This window comes from Choloepus didactylus, chromosome 6 (genome assembly GCF_015220235.1).
Source record: "Choloepus didactylus isolate mChoDid1 chromosome 6, mChoDid1.pri, whole genome shotgun sequence".
NCBI lineage: Eukaryota > Metazoa > Chordata > Mammalia > Pilosa > Megalonychidae > Choloepus > Choloepus didactylus.
The window spans coordinates 85,228,712-85,249,757 of record NC_051312.1 but is presented as its reverse complement, the minus strand read 5'-3'; the positions used below and the strand labels follow the sequence as shown (position 1 = coordinate 85,249,757).

The 21,046-nt window shown below is 48.4% G+C and overlaps 1 protein-coding gene across 10 annotated transcripts; it reads left to right on the top strand.

Moving 5' to 3' along the window:
• The first annotated feature begins 133 nt into the window (after window positions 1-133).
• PGAP2 (post-GPI attachment to proteins 2) lies at window positions 134-20,883 on the top strand. 10 transcript variants are annotated; one of them, XM_037840486.1, is made up of 8 exons: window positions 134-208; window positions 7,601-7,621; window positions 10,557-10,731; window positions 15,012-15,158; window positions 18,499-18,751; window positions 18,891-18,997; window positions 19,647-19,755; window positions 19,943-20,883. In XM_037840486.1, exons 3-8 carry the CDS (start codon window positions 10,567-10,569, stop codon window positions 20,071-20,073), a joined length of 912 nt encoding a protein of 303 aa, XP_037696414.1. In that variant the 5' UTR covers window positions 134-208; window positions 7,601-7,621; window positions 10,557-10,566; the 3' UTR covers window positions 20,074-20,883. The 10 variants fall into 10 exon arrangements, with proteins under 10 accessions (XP_037696414.1, XP_037696421.1, XP_037696423.1 ...); XM_037840493.1 differs by lacking the exons at window positions 134-208; window positions 7,601-7,621 and adding an exon at window positions 7,812-7,985; XM_037840490.1 differs by lacking the exons at window positions 134-208; window positions 7,601-7,621 and adding an exon at window positions 7,888-7,985 and having other exon boundaries at window positions 18,927-18,985.
• The last annotated feature ends 163 nt before the right edge of the window (window positions 20,884-21,046 follow it).

The following is a 21,046-nucleotide window of genomic DNA, read 5'->3' as shown; positions in this document are numbered from 1 at the left end:
TCCCCGGCGCGGTTGGCTGAGAAAGAGTCGTGGCGTCACACAGGCCCCTCGAAGTGGGCTGGTGAATGGCTAGGTTGGGAGTGCACTGGGCGGGCTGTGGGAGAGGAGTGGTGACGCCAATTCGAGGTTCCGCCCCTTTCCTTGGAGCGGAAAGACTCGGGGCTGCAAAAGCTCGGGCCAATCAGAAGGAAGGCTCCAGGATGGCATGGTAACTATTCTCTCCTTACCTTGCCCCAGTCCGCGGGCGGTGATGGGAAGGTTTTCCAGTTGCCTAGCCAGCACTTCCTGGCCAGACCATGTGCGGAACTGGAGGACCACCTGGGAATAGGCCGTCTGTCCGCGTAACTTGCCTGTGGCTGCTCCGAAATGCCCAAGGCCTGACCTCCTCTCTTCTTGATCCAGGCTGGCCTCAGCACAACCTTTCCCTTTATGACCCTTGGTTTTCTTTTAGTAAAAGAGGGGCAGGAATCATCTCGGATACCCTAGGATAGACTATCAGCCTTAGAGATGCCTTAAGGGAATGACCCAGCATAGGGTCTGGTACAAATGAGTATTAATAGGAGGTCTTTCCAAATATCTGCTCCGTTTAGAGAATCCCTACTTATTCTTAAAGGCCAAGTTCAAATGTCCCTGCCTTCCCTGTGATACATTTACAGTTCAGAAATACCTGTACCCAGGGGGAGTTGGGCTAATGCTCTGGCAGCCTCTGTTACAGCCTTGTCACTTTGTATCCTACTATTTACTTGCTTGTCTTGTGCCCGGGATTCAAGAGTTCAGAGCGGAGTTTTCATCATCTTTTCCCCAGGGGCCTAGCAGAAACTTGATTATTACCAGGGAGAGGAGTGGACAGTGTCCTAGAAACTAGATCTCTCTTGTGACTGAGGGTCTCTGACAGAATAGAAGTGCTCAGAAAGCGGGTGTCTGCCCACTACCCCTCCCCCCACCGCCTCCTAGGATAGCAATACAAACCTTTAATGAGATCTGCTTAAAATGTAGGTGTGGTAGCAAGAAATTAGTAATACTTGGTTTGTGAAAAAGTGAAGTGGTTGTACAGATATTATAATATAACAGAAGGGAGAAATCTGGTACATGGTAGGTGCTCAGTAGATGCTTGGAGGAAGAACAAAATAAGTATATTGAGAGCTAAATAGTAAAGCGAGTTTAAACATCTGACTCCAGATCCCTTCTCCCAACTCTGTCCAAATATCCCTCCTCTCCCTCCAGCCTCCCTTGCCTTTGCTCTATATCAGAAGGTCATTATCTCTCCCTGAATAGTTACAGTAGCTTCTTTCACCTTCCTGAACATTGATTTCTCACCCTCCCATTCTCAAGCCCAACTCTGTTGAAGCCTCTCCTCTACTTATTTATTCAGTTGTCAGGCACACAGAAGGTGCACATTAGTGATACAGATCAAAAGCGGTGGATTCGCTGCCCAATGAGCTCAAATGACCAATTCCTGAGACACCGGATTTCAGAGAGAAAGAGTTTGTTACTAAGTGTGAAGCAGATCAGACAGCCTATTGGCCTAAAAATCTGTCTCCTTCAACTGTAGTAATTCTGATAGTTTTAAACTATCAAAAGATGGGCAGGTTTTAGGATAATGATCACAGTAGCTCAAGATGCCAAGGTTAGAGATGATGTAATTATTGTGTGCATGTACAGATTGAAAGTTTAAGCTACTGTACATGTCAGCTGGGCCAATTTTGGTTAGATACAGCACTGTCTGACAAGTCTTGGAATTTGGGTGGGTTAGTTCTGGACTGATTCAGGCCCCTTCATTAATTAACATTAGGGGCTGTATTTAGTGATCATAAGACTCTAAAGTTGAAAAACAGGATAAAGGGGTGCAAATGGGGTGTCAGTCACAAGGTTTTTATGATCACAAGATAAAGTCTTATAGTAATACAATCATTATCAGAGATGAAGGCAGCTGGATTACAGTTCAGAAATTTCAGGTATTTCCCTCTGGCTATTCTAATATACTAGAAAATAAAAAGAAATATTTATATAAAGATTCAGTAATCATAATCATTTGTTAAATCCTAACTTCTCTGTTACATTAGGTGTTTGATGCATGAATGAGTGAATTTATTTTTCACAATAGTATAATAGTGTTAGAAGTGTTGGACTTTGGAGTCAGAGAACTCAAGGTTTAAATCTAGGTTTATTAAATTGTTTGTGTGAACTTGGGCAAATTTCCTAACCCCTTTGAACCTCAATTTCCTTGTTTGTAAAGCGGGATAACAACTGTACTTGCCTCACAGGATGCTGTGAGAATTAACTGAGCTAATACATGTAAAGCAGTTAACATGGTACCTGGCACAGGCTAAGCCCTCAATAAATGATATTATTTGTATTCCTGAAAAATAGCAAGGATATCCCATTCTTAACTATTCATTCTCTAAGTCACAAGATCTGACACGGAGAAGGGGATCAGAAATATGTCTTGAGTGAGTGAGGACCTTCAGTCCAAAGAACTAGGAGGTGTGGAGAAACTGGGTTTCTTAAACAGTACACACTTGTGGGGAGTCTGGAGGGGAAGACATTGGATAAAGGATGCTCCAGGAAGGAATTTCCTGTGACTATGGTGATTTCTAAGTAAAGGGATCTTTTGTTTGATACTACTAGGCATTGGCCCACAGTCTTCTCATTCCCAGGAACCTCTGCCTGGGAAAGGACTTCTTTGTGGATCCAGAGCATCCTAGGAACACACGCTCCTACTCTGCCTAATTCTCATAACACCCTTTTCAATTGTTGTCTTCCTTTTTCCATTCCAAAGACAAGCAATTTGGTGCATATTCACAAAAGCTTGCTAAGCCAAGCCCTGTCCTGAGCATTAAGGCCCACAGAAGCCCATAAGAAAACACTGCGCTGGCCAAGAAAGAGGTGAGGAAAGTCCAACTTTTTCCTAGGAGCTCCCCATTCTCTCACACACATGCTCTGAGAATTAGCCCTAAGCAGCTGTGAAGGATAGGTGCTTAGGGAGAAAACAGATTTCTAAGGACTGCAGAAACATGGAAGAACAAGAAAGACTTCCTTCCAGAGCAGTGGTTCTAGGGTTCTTGTACAGTACATTGGAAAGAGCAGCAGATTTGGAGTCAAACAAAGCTATGTTCAAGTCCGAGAGCTGCTGTGTTTTTAGATACCCTTGAATAGATTATTTAACTGTTCTGTGCCCCATTTCCTTGTCTGTAGAATGGGCACAATAATTCGTACTTTGTAAGGTGGTCATGAAGATCAAATAAAATGGTGGAATTTGCAAAGAATTGGGCACATGTTTGGCACATAGTAAACATTCTGTAAACATTGGTTCCCTTTCTCTTTACCTATAACCTCGTAAGGAAGGGGGAGGTTTATAAATAGGATATGGTTGGATTTTTAGCAATCCTGTTTGAATATCTTTGATTTTTTAATGAAAGAATTTAGTCCATTTACATTTAATGAGTTTATTGGTATATTCAGGATTTTATCTAACATTTTATACTTTCTGTTTGTCCCAACTGTTCTGTTTCTTTCTCTCCTTTATTTTTTAATTTAATTTTTAACAATAGCTGCCATTTATGGGGGCCCAGCTCTTTGCCAGGATCTTTAAAAGTTGAGATATAATTAACATACCATAAAGTTCATTCATTTAAAGTGTACAGTTTAGTGGTTTTTAGTATATTCACAATGTTTTACAACCATCATCATTATCTAATTACTTAACATTTTCATCACCCCAAAAAGAAACTCTCTACCCATTAGCAGTCACTCTTCATTATCCTTTCCCCTCAGCCCTTGGCCACCACTAATCTACTTTCTGTCTCTGTAGATTTACTTTTTCTGGACATTTCTTATAAGTGGATTCATATAATATGTGGTCTTTTGTGTTGACCTTCTTTCATTTATGTTTTCAAGATTCATCCATGTTATAGCATCTATCAGGTCTTCATTATCTATCCACTGTATAGATGTACCACATTCTGTTTAGCAGTTCATTAGTTGATGGACATTTGGATTGTTCCACCTTTTGGCTGTTATGAATGATTCTGCTCTGAACATTTGTGTACAAGTGTTTTGCGGACATATGTTTTCATTTTTCTTGGTTATATACCTAGAAGTAGAATTACGGGCCATATGATAACTCTGTGTCTAACTTTTTGAAGAACTACCAAACTGTTTTCCATATAGGCTGCACTGTTTTACATTCCCACCAGCAATATATGAGGGTTTCAATTTCTCCACATCCTTGCTGAAACTTTTCTTTTCTTTTTCCTTATTATAGCCAACCTAGTGGGTGTGAAGTAGTATCTCATTGTGGTTTTGAGACACATTTCCATTGTGGTTTTGATAAATACATTTCCATAATGACTAATGATGTTGAGCCATTCCTCTCTTTTCCTGTATTCTTTTGGATTATTCTATTTTTTCTCCTATATAAGTTGGGAAATTAAAATCTCTTTTTCCTATTATTTTAGTGATTTCCCTATAAACCACATACATTCTTAACCTACCAAAGTGTCATGTTAATTACTACCTTTATAGGAAGGGTAGAGTTTGCTCAGACAAGAGGAGAGAGAGCATTCTAGGCCAGATGAACAGGGAGCATTCCAGGCCAGTGGGGTCAGGAAGAGCTCAGTCTATCCAGGATTGCAAACTGGGATTTCATCCTAGAAGTAAAGGGTGTGCCACAGAACGTTTTACAGAACAATGAAGATTTAATTACTGTTGGAGGCAGAGTGGGGCTAGGGTAAGATGGGTGAGCCTGGTGTGAGTAGTTTAAAGGCATCCAAGAAGGAATGTCAAAGACCATTAAAAAGATGTCTGGAATGAACAAAGAGCTCTTCCTCAGCCCAGGAAGAGCACTGACTTTGCTAAGGAGCTCAGGAGGCAGAGGCAGAGCTGGGCCTGAAGCTTCATGTCTTTAGGTACACTTACTTGCCTGTGTCCCCTCCTTCCTCTCCTCTCTCACCCCTCTCACCCCTGACCAGGATAAGCTCAGAGATCCAGAAATGAGTTAGAACAGGCAGGGTTCTATCATTAAATGAGCTCCCAGGAAGGTGACTAAGACAGGCAATAAACTATTTTACTACATTGTGGTCCGAATGCTGATAAAAGTATGAGGGAAGGCCATCTAATGTTGCCTGTGGTGTAGGGCGGTGGGCAGCACATGGGGTCTAGGAGGAGATAAAGAGAGAGTTGCACAAAGCTTCATAAGAGAGGGTAATATAGCTAGAATGTAAAATGCAGTTGGAGTAAAGGATGGCCACATTATGAAGGTTGTTGAATACCACACTAAAGAACTTGCTTTTGAGCCTGGAATCTCTGGAGAGTTATTAAATAATTTGTAGTAAGGGAGGGACATGATCAGGTCTGTGTTTTACAAACAGCTGTTGTGGCTGCAATGGGGAGGATGAGGGATAGACAGGAGAGCATAGAGGCCAGCTAAGATCTGGCTACAGGAAGATCTGCTACAAGAGGCTCTCCTTGACAACTGCATTCCACATCACTTCTCTTCTGCTGCCCCCTAGCTCTACATTGCCACCATGCTACTGGGGGCTGTAACATCACTGTTAACAAACTCACAGTCATCTTTGGGTGTTTGATTATATTGCATGGAATAGTGATTGTGGCTGAAGCTGGAAAATGGTGGTGCTATTTCAGGGACAGGTGTCTCTGGGGTATACAGGAGGGCAGAAGATCCTGGAAGCCATCAACAGCAATAGCAGCTACTCGAACAATGGACAAATGGCAATTCAGTAAACACTGATGACCTATTGGATGTGGGAGAGACTAGATGCTTATTGAACTTCTTTTTCTGTAAAATGGATTTTATCATACTTCCCTCACCAGATTATTAAGAGGATCAAATAGGAGGGTATACATAAAGACCCTGGCACATAGAAAGAACCCATCCTTTTCTTCTACTTTTCTTCATATAAGTTAAGGTAGGTGATAGTCTTTCAAACTGACAGTGGAGGAAACATTCAGAGAGGGTCAGTGATAGTCAAGGTCAAACAGTTCAGAAAAGGATCAGTCAAAACTAAAATTCAGACTGAAGCCTACATGTCTAGTCATAATTACCATCGTTTATTGAGTACCCTCCACATTCTTTTCATGCTGCTAAATTGCCTCATTTAATTCTCACAACAACCCTGTGATGTGAATATTCTTAAAACTGTTTCACAGATGAGGAAACTGAGGTGCAGGGTTATATAATGAATTTCTCCAGGTCACCAGAGAATTAAAGGCAGGCTTAGAGTACTTCAAGGTTCAGGGACTGGGGGTGGTTCAGAAGCACAGAGAAGGAACCCAGCCTCAGGGAATGGTATTTAGGGTCAAAGAAACAGACAAGGATTCTAGACAGGGAATAAGGGCCAGGGGCAGGCAGCCATGGGTCAGAGGTAGACAAAGAGGATGACACACAACTCCCAGGCAGAGTTTAGTTGCTAGAAATTAGCTGGAGGTGGTTCTTTTAGTAAAGTTATACTAGTCATCCATTTGTCCTGAGAACTTAAATGATGAGGTGGGAAAGAATTCAAGTTTAAAAATGTAGCTTTTAGAATAAAACAACTGCCCTCCAGCCTGGGAACTCTTTAGAGTCAGAATCAAATCTGAGACATCCATGGGTCCCCGACCATTGCCCAGCCCAGGGCCTGCCACAGAGAGGGCCTAGGCTTTGTGAGTGAACAAGAGTGAATGTATGAAAAAGAGCTCTGGCAAGTTAATCAACAAATGTGAGCCTCTTTCCTTATCTGCAAAGTGGTGATTATCATTATAATTACCCTTGGGATCAACAGTATATAGTGATTGTGTGCCTCAGATGCTGGACATGAATCCTGGCTCTGACATTCACTAGCTGTATGAGTAGGTAACTTAAACCTCTGTTTTCCATTGGTAAAATGGGGATATTAATAGTGTATACCTCATAGGATTTTATGAGGATTAAATGGGATAAAACATAAAAAGTAGAAAAGTGCCTGGGACATAGTGGGTGCTCAGAATGTGTCACTTATTGCTGCAAAGATTTAAATGGGAAAAATTTGATGGTGTCTAGCTCTGAGGTCCTCCACCCGCTGCAGGTGCTCTGATAACCCCCTGGTGTTCCTTCAGGCAGGATTACTGTCCACTCTCCTCCAAGGAGAATGATCTTGCAGAGGGAGACAGAGATCTTCTCAAATTCTTTTATGGGTCATACAGGGTTAGAGTGGGGAGTGAACCCTGGGAGTTGGTTTCTGGGGATCAAGCTTCTCTCATAGAGGAGAGAGACCCAGGGTTGAGGTCAGGGGAGCCTCTCCCTCTGCTATGGAGGACAGGTCAGGGCGCCCTCTCTTGATTAAAGTGGGAACTAGCTTTGGCCCAGGGTTGCCGGGTGTGGGCTTCACTGAATGCACTACCTGAAAAGGTGTCTTTCCTTTTGCTGTAAGGCCCCCAACCAGCTCTGGAGAGCAAAGTTTAGGCGAAAGGTGCCGAGGCTGGGACGCAACTGGCTTCGTGTTTCAGAAGTGAGGGCTGGATAATTAGGTTAGAATGGAAGGAGGCAGGAGAAGCTGGGGCCAGGGAATTAAAGAAATGGGAGACATCGGGGCTCTGTTGAGTTGACTTTATGTTCTTTCAACAGGTGATGGAACGAAACTGAAAGGTAAGGTGACAAGGTGGCTTGTCCAACGTATCAAATCCAAGTGTCTAGGTCTCTTCCGGCTGCCCCCACGCAACGGGAATTAGTGGAGCAGACAAGGGCTGGAGAGGCATGACATGTGAAGACGCAGATTAAGGGGGAGAGTCGGGGATCTGGGTCCCCAAAACCGGGAAGGAGCCAGCAGAGGATCTGGGCGGTTTCCTCTCCAAGTTCCGCCTCCAGCGTGCCGGCCCCACCCCCGCCGTTCCCGCTTGGGCCCGCCCCCCGCCGCTCGTTCCCGGCCAGGCCGGGGCTCCGCATGGGTTCCCGCACCCTGCCCCCCGCTCCCGCCGGGCGCCGGCGCGGCCTCCTTGCCCCTGTCGCCTGGGTGAGTATGGGGTTGGATGCGCCAGACCTGCGGGTGGCCCCACTTGGGGGAGCTCGGCCACGCGGTCTGGCCTCCTCAGAACCCGGCCTCAAGCTCTGGGGTCCTGGTGCCTGCCTCCTGGCGCACACACGCTGTATCCCAGGAGCTGCCGTTGTCCCGGCTTGCTGAGCTGACCATCCCCTCTCCACTCTACGTCTTCGGGCTGGGTGTGCAGGGGTCGAACTCTCCCGGCTCCGCCTCTTTGCTCTGCGGGCCCTCCTGGCCAGGATTCCTTCCAGGTGCAGAAGACGGAGGTGTGGGAGCCCTTCAAACCCCACAGATTGATTTTGAATCTAAGCTCTGCCCATTATTCTGTGACCTTGAGCAAGTATTTTTAACCTCCCTGAGCCTCAGTTTTCTCATCTATTAAATGGAAATATACCCGTATATAGCGCCTACCTCATGAAATCACAATGAGGAGTAAAAAGAGACTAAATGTATTAAGTGCTGAGCAAGGTGCCCAGTACTCAGTAGGTAAGACTGGATTTGCACTGGAGACTGAGAAGATCTCGAGGAACCTTTGAAACTGCTTTGAAAGCAGTTTACAGCTAAGTAGTACCTGTGAGGAACTTAGAGCTGTCCTGGGGCTGAATAGCTGTCTCCAGGTAGTGAGCTCCCCGTCCTGAGATCTGGAGAAGCAGAATGGCCAAGTTGGAGGTGCTTTAGAAGTAATCCAGACCATATTATCCCATGTTGTACAATTGTGGAAACAGGCCCAGAGTGGTTAAGTGACTTGCCCAAGGTCACACAGCTAAAAGGGAGGCCAGGTACACCTTCAAGAAATGGGACAGACTGTCTCTCAAATCTCTTCACCCTCCTGCCCTGGCAGTGCCCACTCATTCCCTTAGGATCTGGCTTTTAGTGTGGGGATCCCAATGGTTCATGAGCAACTGGAGTGGCTGGCCTTAGGGAGGGATGTGGAGGCGGGACTAGTGATGCTGCTACTGTAGAATCTGGGTTTGGGTTGGGTGAGTGAGGTTTTCCCCTTCTAGAGGCCTGAGAAATTTACAGTCCATTTGGGGAGGATCCAGGGATTGTGTTTGATTTGGGGGGGTTGGGAGGAAACCTCAGAGCCACTTCCAACTCCCCTGAAACCCCTGGCCCCCAAAGGTATAGAAGTGCTTGAACAGTTGGAGCAGGCTGTCTGATTGGATACTGCAGAGAGGTGGGTGGGGGAAGATGGACGAGAATGCATAGGCGTGTCCACCTAATTTGTTCCAGAATGTCAGAGGGTGTGCTTAAGGTCAGGGTTCTTCCTGTGGGTGGAGCTAGAGGAGAGAGTCCTGAAGCTGTGGCTTGAGTCCAGAAGGATGGGTTCTTTGAGTGTCTGGAGCCAGCCTAGTTTGGAAACAAGAAGCCTAAATTCCAGAATGGCTTTTCCTCAGGCTCAGCATACGGCTTTAAGGAAGGGCCTTTCTTCTGAGCCTCGTTTTTTCTCTCTTTACAATGGGAACAGGGTTGACTGACTCATCTATATAAGATTTAGTTTTCTTGCTTCCTTCTCTGTACAGGCACCCCTTCTGTCTCCCTCACCCCACTCCTAATAAAACTTTCTGCTCAGAGCTCTGACCCAGAGAGGAATTGGTCAAGGAAGGCCAGAGTTTCAGTGTGTGACTCTTTGGGGACCCTAAATCTCTCCAGTGCTGGCTTTTCTATTTGCTATGTGACCCTGAGCAGTTTTCTGCCCCCCTCTTGGCCTCAACTTCCCCTTCTATACATTGAAAGGGGCTGGGCTAGGGTTGTTAGTATTATAGTTCAGCAACTCAGCTATTATGGTTCCTGACCTTAGATGCCCTTGTCTGGTGGAGGAATCACAGTCCTTAGGTGCCCTCACCTGGTCTTCGGAAGGGGGTGGACAGGCCCCCCGGGTGTAGGGAAGCTTCCAGAAGCTGACCTAGCAGCTTTCCTCAGCAAACAGCAAGCCCATGCCAGCACCAGGCCTGATTCTGCAAAGTCTTTCAACCTCAGAGCACATGAGGCATCAGGCGGGGATAGGTAGGGGGTCGAGGTTCTGCCAGCTTCTATGGAGCCCCTGCTACTGTGGACTCCTGTGCACACACACAAACCACACATAACCTGGGAAGAGATTGAAGGAACAGGAGGGCCCTGGGCTGGTAGGTGAAGCACTGGGAGCTATGAGAGGTCCTGAAGTCTGGAAGCTGGGTCCAAGGCTTAAAGACCTAGGGGAGGAAATGGTAGGTTTTAGGTTGGTTTCTGAAACAAGGAGAGACTAGTTAAACCAGCTCCTGTAGTCCTAGACCTGTCAAGTCAGGCACAGGGATGAGGGGAAGGTCTCCCAATCTGTTCAAGCTTCTTCTAGCACAGATTTGGTCTATTGTCTTCCCTTGGGACAATCTTGGGATTCTGAGTCAGTCTTCCTCACCTAGGCCAGGAGCTTTCCAAGCTTAGAGCCTCTTCAGACTCCCCACCCCAAAGCACAGCCAAGCATAGGACTGAGCACAAGAACTGGCTTCACCACTGAGCTCCAGCCCTGCTGCCTGGTGCCCTGACAGCACACCACTCCATCCCCAGGTCTGACAAGATGTACCAGGTCCCACTGCCGCTGGACCGGGATGGGACCCTGGTGCGGCTCCGCTTCACCCTGGTGGCCCTGGTCACAGTCTGCTGTCCATTTGTCGCCTTCCTCTTCTGCATCCTCTGGTCCCTGCTCTTCCACTTCAAGGAGACAACGGCCACACACTGTGGGGTAGGGCTTGGGGGGCACTGATACCTCATATTCAGGCCTAGCTGGATTTTCAGATCTTGACTCTGTTGTTACAGGATTAGCCAATTCTCCGGTGGGTTCCAACAACATACTAGACTGCTGGGGGGCTACCTACAAGCTGATATCTCAGAATTGGCCTCTCTTCACCTTCCATGGCAGTCACTGGGGGCTGGGATCACTGAAGTTAGGCAGCCCCAAGACCCAGAACCCAATCCTTTCTCCATGGACATGCAGATTCAGGAGCCCCAGGGTTTTCTGGAGGGTAGAGAGAGAACAGGACTGGGCTAGAGGGCATTTGGGGCCTCTTAGTGTGTGGCCTTGTGGGTTTATGCCCGTCTTTATGGAAATGTGATTCAGTATATCGGTGCATGTAACTGTGAGAGACCTGACTGTATATAATGTCTTTGTGTGGGGAGTGTGTGTTAAAGAAACTATCCTGTGCCTGTCTGGATGGGGACCTCATTATGTGTGTATATGTATGCTCTGGGGTGGGTCCCATATCCTCTGAGTTTCTATAGGTGGCCAGATACCCTTTATAAAGGGATATGAGTTGCTAGCCAGGAAGATGTGACTTTTTCTCTGAAGGATTTTGGGATAAATAGGTGAGACCTGTTTTGCCTTCTGTTATACTCCTAGCTCATCCACTGGGCCTGGGCCTCAGTATCTCTGTGTCTGAAATGGGATTGATGATTCCTGCCCCGCTCCTTCCCAAGGCTAGGGTATAGCTCCTGGTAGGATGGAAAGGTGGTTTAGGGAGTGTGAACAGTGAGAAGCAGGAGGAGGAGGAGGAACTGACTGTCAGGCTGGAAGTCAGGGCAGGTGAGGAAGTTAGCTGAGGGGCCCTGTGTAGAGAAGAAGCAGGGCCTGGGCACAGACCATTGGAATTTTCTTGGAGAGAGCTCTGAAGGCATCCAGTCAGCTGGGCTCCCCATCTGTCTATAAAGAACATCTGTTCCAGAGAAAGGCCTGGGACTGGCAGTGGGGTCTGGCTGGGAGAGTATGGAGTGGATGCCCACTACTTTGTTCCTAAGACCTGAGATTTCTTCTCCTCCTGGCTTGTCACTAGGTAGATGTGGATAGCCAGCCTGATGAGTCCTGGGGCTGGGGACTGTCAGAAGGAACAGGACTAAAGGGGTGACCAGGTGGTCTAAGGGGGAGTCTCAGGAAGGGTCCATCCAATGGCCTTCCCTAACCTAGCTCTCACAACTCAGATAATGCACCAAATATTCCTATTACCCTGGTCAACTCCTTTTCATTCTGCAAAACCCTGCCCAAGTGTCCCCTCCTCTGAAAAGTCTTCTCTAGCTTCCTTGGGGCAAACTTAATCACTATCTCTTTTGGGTGCCCACAGCTCCTTGTATTACCTCTCACACCGTTCCATCTCACATATTTGTGTCTGTCTTCCTCACTATGCTGGGAGCTCCATTACAATAGGCACTGTGTCTGAGTCAAGTATTTGTTGTGTAAATGGGTAGGACTCCAGCCTGGCATTCTGGGAAAGGGAAGGCATGGTATAAGGCATTCACAGTCCATGCCTACAATTATATTTCTACAGCACTTGGAGTTAAATGGAGATGCCTGCTTGCTCTGCCCCTTGTGGGTGGCCCCAAGGGTTGATGGGGTCAATAACTTCAGCACACCTGGCACGCCTAAAACCCATTCTTGGCACAACAGTTAGGGAACTAAGGCATAGATAGCTGATGAGGGGTATCTAGCCCTTCTGGGGCAGAACTAGTTCCAGACCCTTGTGGTTTTAAATGCCCACTTTCTGGGACCATCCCATTGATCAATCTGGGGATTTTTATATATGCTCTGAGTTTTTCACCCAGAGTTCCCTAGGGGAATGGCTCACCCTAAGAATGACAGAAGTGAAATTTTAATCCAGCATACCTATAATTAGATGACTTTGCCTCTGCTTGCATGTCCCTGGTGATGGAGAGCCTGCTTCCCCAGGTAGCCTATTCCAAGGAGTCTTAGTAACTAACAATTAGCAAACTCTTATAGTGACCATACACCTTCCTTCTAGGTGAATTTCTGCACTGGCTCTGACTCTACTTTGGGGTCATAGAGCTATTTATCCTTCTAGCTTCAAACCAGCACTGCAGAGATGAGAAGGCAATAATGGGGGTCTCTGAGTACACTCTTCTTAGATAGCACAGCTCCAGTTCCTCCAGGCCATCCTCAGCAGTGGGCTACAGGCTCCTCCCCATCCTGAATGTGCCCCTAGACTTGGCCCACTTGGTCACTGTCTTCTTCCCATACTGGGTCCTGATCTGGGCCCAGGACTCCAGGTGGCCTGGGCAGTACAGGTGAGAACAGGACTGTTTCTTTACTATTACTGGCTGTTAGACCTCCGTTAATGTAGCCTGAGCTGTCATGAGCTGTTTCTGTACAGGTACAAGCTGGACACTGATACTTCATATTTAGGCCTGTCTGTCTGTTTGCCTTTCTATATCTATATATCTATCTAATCTATCTACCTATCTTTTTCCTGGACCCCAATTCTGTTGCCACAGGATTAACCAGCTCTCCAGTGGGGTCCAACAAACATACTCAGTCTTGTTCCAGTGAAAAGGTACTAGATCCTTTTCTGCTTTCTCCCTCTCCCTTCCCAGAAATCTGTCTATATTCCTAGACACAACCCTCAGAAAGGTCTCATCCCTGGCAAAGAAGCTACTGTGAGCTGACTACTTTTTTTTTATTATTCAGTTTTATTAAGATATCTTCACATACCATACAGTCATCCATGGTGTACAATCAGCTGTTCACAGTACCATCACATAGTTGTGCATTCATCACCACAATCAATTTGTGAACATTTTCATTACTCCAAAAAGAATGAAAATAAGAATAAAAAATAAAAATAAAATAAAGAACACCCAAATCATTCCATCTCCCCCATCCCACCCTACTTTTCATTTAGTTTTTGTGGGCTGACCACTTTTTACCTTTGCAGAGTGTTCCAGGATTTATGATACGGCCTTGGCCATCCTGGGAAGGCTGTGTGCCTGGTCAGACATGGAGAGCTGTGCTCTGTGGGCGGGGAGTGGGGGTGGGGGCAGGCCTTGGGGAGCAGGGGGTGGGACCCTCCAGTCTTAGCACAGCCTCATTCTGGCTACAGCCCTCAACCCAAGCCCCGGATCCTTTAGCACCCAGGGTGAGTGTCTCTTAGCACGCCCCCCTGCCCCTCTGCCCAACCCTGAGCTGGACTGGTAGACAGGGGTGCCTTTAATAAAGGGAGGTATGAATCCCAAGGGGAGATTTGGTCATAGGCCTTTTAATACAAAGCCTTCCTTGACCCCCAGAAGGGAACCCAGCTTGAGGAGTTGGTTGTGCCTTGTGGTGGTAGGGGGTGGCAGGAGTGGGGAGGCTGGAGGGAGAAGGGAGTGGAAGAAACAGCACCCTGGGTCTTAGCTGGGCAGAGGTTGCCTGGCTCTGACCCAGCACAGTAGGCCCAAGCTGAGTGGGAAAGTTTCCTATGACCTCAGATTCCCCCAAATCTTGGATTGGGTGACATGGTCTCCTCAGAGGGGAAGGATTTGGGGGTCTGACCCTCTCCAGATACTTTGGTATCTTGGGATCAGGGTACCACTGGCCTGAGGCTTGGATCATTCTGAGCCCGGGGGCAGGATGGCTGGCAGCCTGTGGTCCCATTGAAATAGGTTTTGGGACACTCCCACTGTTCCTAGTTGAACTTGGGTGAGGAGCAGGAATGTGGTCAGACAGGGTGAGTGGGAGGGCTTGGGCCAGTCTGAGCCAAGGATCCTTTGCTAGGTTACTTGGCCATAAGCTGTCAGGTGGCAAGGGCCCTTAGTTCTAGGATTTGATCCTGGCCTATTTCTGGGCCTCAGTCTCCCCTTCTGTGGAAAGGGAATATAACTCTACCCTGTATGACCCTTCTCCTGAGGTGGGTGTGAGGGTCATGAGAGTGAGGTGGGCCAACAGAACTCCCATGTCCAGACCACTGGGAGCCTCAACTCTCCAGGCTTTTCAGGAGGTGGACCTACAGGACCAGTGCACCAAGGAGACTTCCTGAGAGCTGAGCCTGCCTATCTCTACTGCTCCTGCCCCATTACTCTCTGCACCTGCTTCTCTTCTACACTGGCTTCCTTTTTCCCTTTGATTTTGTCTACCCTTTCTGTTCCAACTCTTTTCTACACTTTGAGAAGCCAGCTCTACACTCTTCCAGGCCCAGGTATCCCCCCCAACCCTCACTCTGCCTAGGCAACACTCCCCACAGGATGTTTTCTGCGGCCTCCCAGCCCCTGGACCCCGATGGGACCGTGTTCCGGCTCCGCTTCACGGCCATGGTCTGGTGGGTCATCACTTTCCCGGTGTTCGGCTTCTTCTTCTGCATCATCTGGTCCCTGGTGTTCCACTTTGAGTACACGGTGGCCACTGACTGTGGGGTGAGTGCCAGGCTCCCCAGCACCTCTGTCAGGGCCAGGTCAGGAAATGGTGATAAGCCAGAATCAGAGAAAGGAGCAGAGAAGATGGAGGGTCAGAGAAAGGGGAAAAGGATAAAAGATGTAAGTCAGAGTTCTGGAGAGTTTGGGTGGGGAGCAATTCAGAGAGTAGAATCAAAGTTCTTCAAGAGTGGAAGAGGATCACAGAGAATGGGAGGGGATTGGGAAGGGACTGGGAACAGGCAAGAGAGAATATGAGTGGGAGAAGGAGGCTGAAGACCAGACTGGAAAGAAGCTGGGACTGAGGAGGTAAGATGAGGTCAAGGGCTAGACGAAGTGACAGATGACTTTAGCCCAGGCCAGGGGACTGACCTTAGAGGACCCCAGCCCTGCTCTGAGATCCTCAAGCATTGTTTCTTTCATTGGCAGTCTCAGGCCCCACAGCCTGTGTCCTCTCAGGGCTCTGTCAGCCAGAGATCTAGCTGGACTTCCTGTCTCCCAGATCAGTCCCCTTTTCTGAGGGCCCACAGATAGAACTTCCATGTCAAGGGCATGGAATTGAACATGGAATTGATCTCAGCATCTCATTCCTGTGAGAGTTGTGGACACAGATAGACAGAACACAGTGGAATGGGATTCCTGTTGTGATAAAAAGGAGTTCAGAGACCCAGGCACTTAGCTTGATGTCAAATCCTCTAGAATTCCTTTCTAGAGGAGGGGGCATTGTTGCTGTGGGGGTGAAGAAGTTTTGAGAATGCCAGACTGACGACTTTGGGTTTTATCCAGTGTTATGGGGAGTCATAGAAAGATTTTGTGTGGGAAAGAGATGTGGTTAGACTTGTGCTTTAGAAGATCATTCTGGCTCCCGAGTGACAGATTAGGTCAGGGGGCAAGAGTAGAAATAGGGAGACCAGTGAGGAGGTTAGTGCAATAGTTCAGGCCACTGGGGAGATCAGAACTAAGATGGGGACTGTGAGGATAGAGAGGAAGGGATGAAGTCCAAAGAGGAGTAGCAAGTAGAATTGGCAGAAATCAAGATTTTGGAAGGGGTAGGGAGCAGTAAGGTAGCTAGAGAAGTTCATCCATAACTAGGAGGAACTTCTGGATTAGGTTAAGGAATGAATCTCTAATGGTGAAATCTGAGGCACTGTGCTGGGGGAGGGATTTTTTTTTTGACCCCCTCCCTTTTTACCATGTGAGTTTCTGATCTACTGCCCAACCACACAGGACCACTGAGCCATGCCCCCCCCCCCCCAGGCTTAAAGGTGTTTGTTCTTGGGGAAAAGGGGTTATGTCCCCATATGTCTGTCGGTCCCCTTAGCTCTGGGCTCATGGGGAAGTTTGAGCTGAGCTGTGTACCTGGTCTCTCATAGCTCCTGATGTTGCTTGTTGCTGGCACAGTTGGTGAGTGGGGAACTTGTGTGCTGGGGATGGGGTTGGGGGACATGTGAGTACCTGATTATGCATATAATGGAAGAGACAGTGCCTGCTTTTAGGAGTCCCACTCCCGGGGCTAATCTGAGAGGAGCTCATGAGGATAGTACTGGCAGCCACAGAGCCCTAACACTCTTCCTCCTGATGCCTCCCTTACTCCCCTAGCCTTACCCTTTACCTGTTCCCCACCATCTGTAAGGGCTTTGTGCCCTGGAATGCTCTGAGCTCTCCCAGCCAAGCTTTAGATGCTAGTCCTGTAACCCTTAAAGTAGCGGAGATTAGGGCAGGAGTTTTCAGAATGAACATTCCAGGGAGTGGAGGGAACACTCCCACTAACCCCGCTTAGGGAGCCAGAGAGGAGAAAAGTCAAGTGAGGTTTGGGGGGGGCTCTTAATTATCTGATGAAGATACAGTTCCTGCCCTTCATCCATATGCAGGCCTGCCCATGTTCAGTGGCCACATAACTGACAGCCTCTTTGCAGGCTCTTCAGGGAAGTTTGTCTTCTGAAAGCTACCACTTATGGTGCCCATTGTGTGACAGATACTGCCAGATACTTTGTATGTGTTATATTTAGTATTTATAATTACCCTGCAAGGGAGGTGGTGTTATCCCCATTTTACCAAGGAGGAAATTGAAGCTCAGAGAGGTAAAGTGACTTGCTCAAGATCACTAATAAAGGCAGAGCTGGGATGGAGACCCAGGTTTGTGTGGCTCCAAAGCCTCCATGCTGCCTTTTTACTAATTTATTCAGAGTGAATATCTCAGCCTAGTCTCAAGCCACGGTATCTCAAGCCTGCTCTTGAGAGCAGCACACTCTCTCTGAGAGATCTGCACTTAGCTTCCTCTGACTAGTCCTTCCTCAGATCCACCCCTGTCCTATTAGCTGCCTCCAGCATTGCCCACCTCCCCATTGGCTCCGGGGACCCATTCAGCACCCACATCGGGAGAAAGGAAGGGCTTTCCCAGAATTCCATCTCTGAAGACTGGTCCCTCCCTAGTCAGAGCTGGGCCTGTCCTCATTGGGCTCTGGCACTGCCCTTGCCCTTGTTGAGGGTCTAAAACAGTCCATGGAATGTGTGGGCAATGGACTGCAGCTTAAACAGCCCTGAAATCTTTTTAAATATGCAGATTCTCAGACTCCATTCCAGCCCTTCTGCATTTTAACACAATGCACAGGTAAGTTATATGCAAATTAAAGTTTGAGACGCACTTCTATAGGCCCTGGAATTAAAGGAATCCTCTCACACATGGCTTTCCTGGTCCCATCTAAACTACTGTTCACTCATTCGCATCTTCTCACCAGTTCCTTAAAGAATGAGGAATTCCAGGCACTGAGAAAGATGGGTGGGGCTGATGCACAGGGACAGGGTCATTTTCTTAGCCTAAACTGGGTAGTATAGGAGCACCTACTTTCTTAAACTTGATCAGCAGCTCCCACAGGATCTTACAGTACCTCTACTACCTTGGCACACATGCCCAGAGAAAGGAGTGGAGCTGGGAGCAGGCAAAGGAACAGCTCAGCTGGTCAATGACTCCAGCACTGTCCTAAGGAAGCTCAGGTGGTCTGTGGCTCATCCCTGCCCTTGGGACTGGATCAGGGGACCCAGGCTCCTGGAACCTCCCACAAGGACCTTATCAGAGGCATAGCCCTCTGCTATGGGCTCAGAGAACATCTGAACAAATTTGCAAGGGTGCCAGCCATGTGCAGGCTCCATTTTGGGGAGACAGGGAGACAGCCCCTGCACAAATCTCAGCTGAATTCTATGGGCATCTGAAGGAGGACTTCCCGGAAGGGGTGGGGCTGGAACAGAGCCTTCTGGGGGCGAGGGTGATTTTGATAGGCGAGAAGGCTCTCCAGGTGAGCGGGGCCTGTGCAGGCTGCCGTCCAGACGGTTCCCGACTCTCCAGGTGCCCAATTACCTGCCGTCAGTGAGCTCAGCCATCGGCGGGGAGGTGCCCCAGCGCTACGTGTGGCGCTTCTGCATCGGCCTGCACTCGGCGCCCCGCTTCTTGGTGGCCTTTGCCTACTGGAACCACTACCTGAGCTGCGCATGCCCGTGCCCTGGCTACCGCCCACTTTGTCGCCTCAACTTCGGCCTCAACGTCGTGGAGAACCTTGCGCTGCTAGTGCTCACCTATGTCTCCTCCTCCGAGGACTTCAGTGCGTACCTGGACCCTGGTGGATGGGGAAGGGTTTGGGGAGGGGCCTGCTCCTCTCCCGCCTTTACTTGGACCTTCCTAGGTAGGAGTTTGGGCCTTCTCTGCAATGCGTGCTCCCAAACCCTCCTCTCTCCCTCCAGCCATCCATGAAAATGCTTTCATTGTGTTCATCGCAGCGTCCCTCAGTCACATGCTCCTCACCTGCATTCTCTGGCGACTGACCAAGAAGCACACAGTAAGTCAAGAGGTACGGTCTACCCCTAGTTGGGGTTTCAGGTGGCCCAGGAGAAAAGCAAGGGCACCAGTCCTCAGGATGCAGAGTGACAGTGAGGTGGAACTGGAGTTCTAATGGGAACCCTGGCAGTGGGGTGCTGGGGTTGGGGCTGGGCCTTGGGACAAATGGAGGGTGATTGATTGCTCGGAATTTAGGTCTGGGTTTGGGTAGTGTGAGAGACTGGAGAAAACAAGAAATGGAGGCTCCAAATGGGGGTAGAATGAGAGGTTGCAATGGGTTAAGAGCATTGTGTTAGTGACAGGAAAGTACTTGCCGGGTGAGGGGACTGTGGGGGACAGTGCCCCCACCAACATACACACCTTTCTTTTCCCCACAATATCCCCACGGGGAGGAGTTGGGTTGGTGGGTAACTCCTTGGAACTTTCATGCTCCATCTTCCAGAAGCGGGCAGGGCAGGCTCCTGGAAGAGCCTTGGCCTCATCACTCCTCCAAATGCAGGGATGCAAACATGTCCATCATTCCTGCTGCCCCTTCTGTGCCCCTTTTCCCACATGACTAGTAGTGGGGAACCGGAGAGGCAACTTAGGAACCTAGGTCAAGAGGGGAGGACGCCCATAAGCACCTGGGGAGCTGCAGGGTGATCAGACAGCCTATTCCCTAGGATCGAAAGTCCTACAGCTGGAAACAGAGGCTCTTCATCATCAACTTTGTCTCCTTCTTCACGGCACTGGCTGTCTACTTTCGGCACAATATGTATTGTGAAGCTGGAGGTAGGACCCACAAGTGGTCATAGTGGCTATGGGGCAGTTGTTATGTTTTCTATGATGTGCAATGTTGCAGCAGTTTTTTTTTTTTTTACCATTGTTTTTCCTGTGGTGGTCCAGTGGTGTGTGATTTAAGAAGCACTGGAGTGGGGGTGGCAGGAAATTCACCATGTTCCCTATGTCCTCACAACAGTGTACACCATCTTTGCCATCCTGGAATACACCGTTGTCTTGACCAACATGGCATTCCACATGACAGCCTGGTGGGACTTTGGGAACAAGGAGCTGCTCATTACCTCCCAGCCTGAGGAGAAGCGATTCTGAACCCTTCTCTCCTGCCAGGGAAGAGGTGGCCCACTGCCCAGAAACAAGAAACAAGATAACACTCTGGCCTTCCCCACCCCGTGTCCTCTCTGGGCCCTGCTGAAGTTAGGGGAGAAGGGGATGAAAGTGGAAAGGCATAGGACAAGGCTTTCCCCAGCCCTGCTGGCTTCTTTCCCCCACCTCCCACATGGCTACAGGGGCCTTCAAGCAGCATCACCCCTGCCTGAGAGGCCCCAAGAAACTGGGTTGGCAGGAGAGCGTCACCATCTGGTGCTAAAAAATACTCCTGAAGTTCACAACCACCGTGGGTTTCTTGGTCCTTACAGAGCCACCTCTCAAACTGAGGGCAGGGACCATTGAGCAGGGGCTGCTAGCAGAAAACCTTTTCACTACATGGCATCATTCACCTAGCACCAAGTACAGTGCTAAGGTGGCTCAGATGTTTCTAGTCCTAACTTCATGTCTTTGATTTCGTATGTGCCCTTAGGCATACTCTTTTCTGAGTCTGTGTGCCCATGTGTACACTGGGGGTTGGGGGTGGGCTATGATTTCCAAGGGCTCTGCCCATCTGATGGTTCTGATGTTACTTGGTTTACCCAAGGGAGGACCTGCTCCAGAAAAAGCACCCGGCACAGCATGTATTTCCCTTTCCTTCTGAAATCTCTTTGCAAAGGCATGGGGTGGAGGGGTGAGGCACAGGAGTCCTACCCCAAAATGCTGTCCCCCCATCCTCCCTATTGCCCCACGCCCTGAGCTCTTTTGGTTGTACATTTTATTTCAAAGGAAAATAAATATTTTTTTTTGCCAACAGTCTTGGCTAGGGCTGCTAATCTTAGGGGCTTGTCTCCTTATTTGATAGGAACTGAAAACAGGGACAGGCTCGGGATGGAGGGGTAAGTCCATGGGAGGGTATGATTCCAAGTGGCACTCCCTTTATGCCTGGTGTCTTCTGAGGCTGGTTTAAGCCCCCATT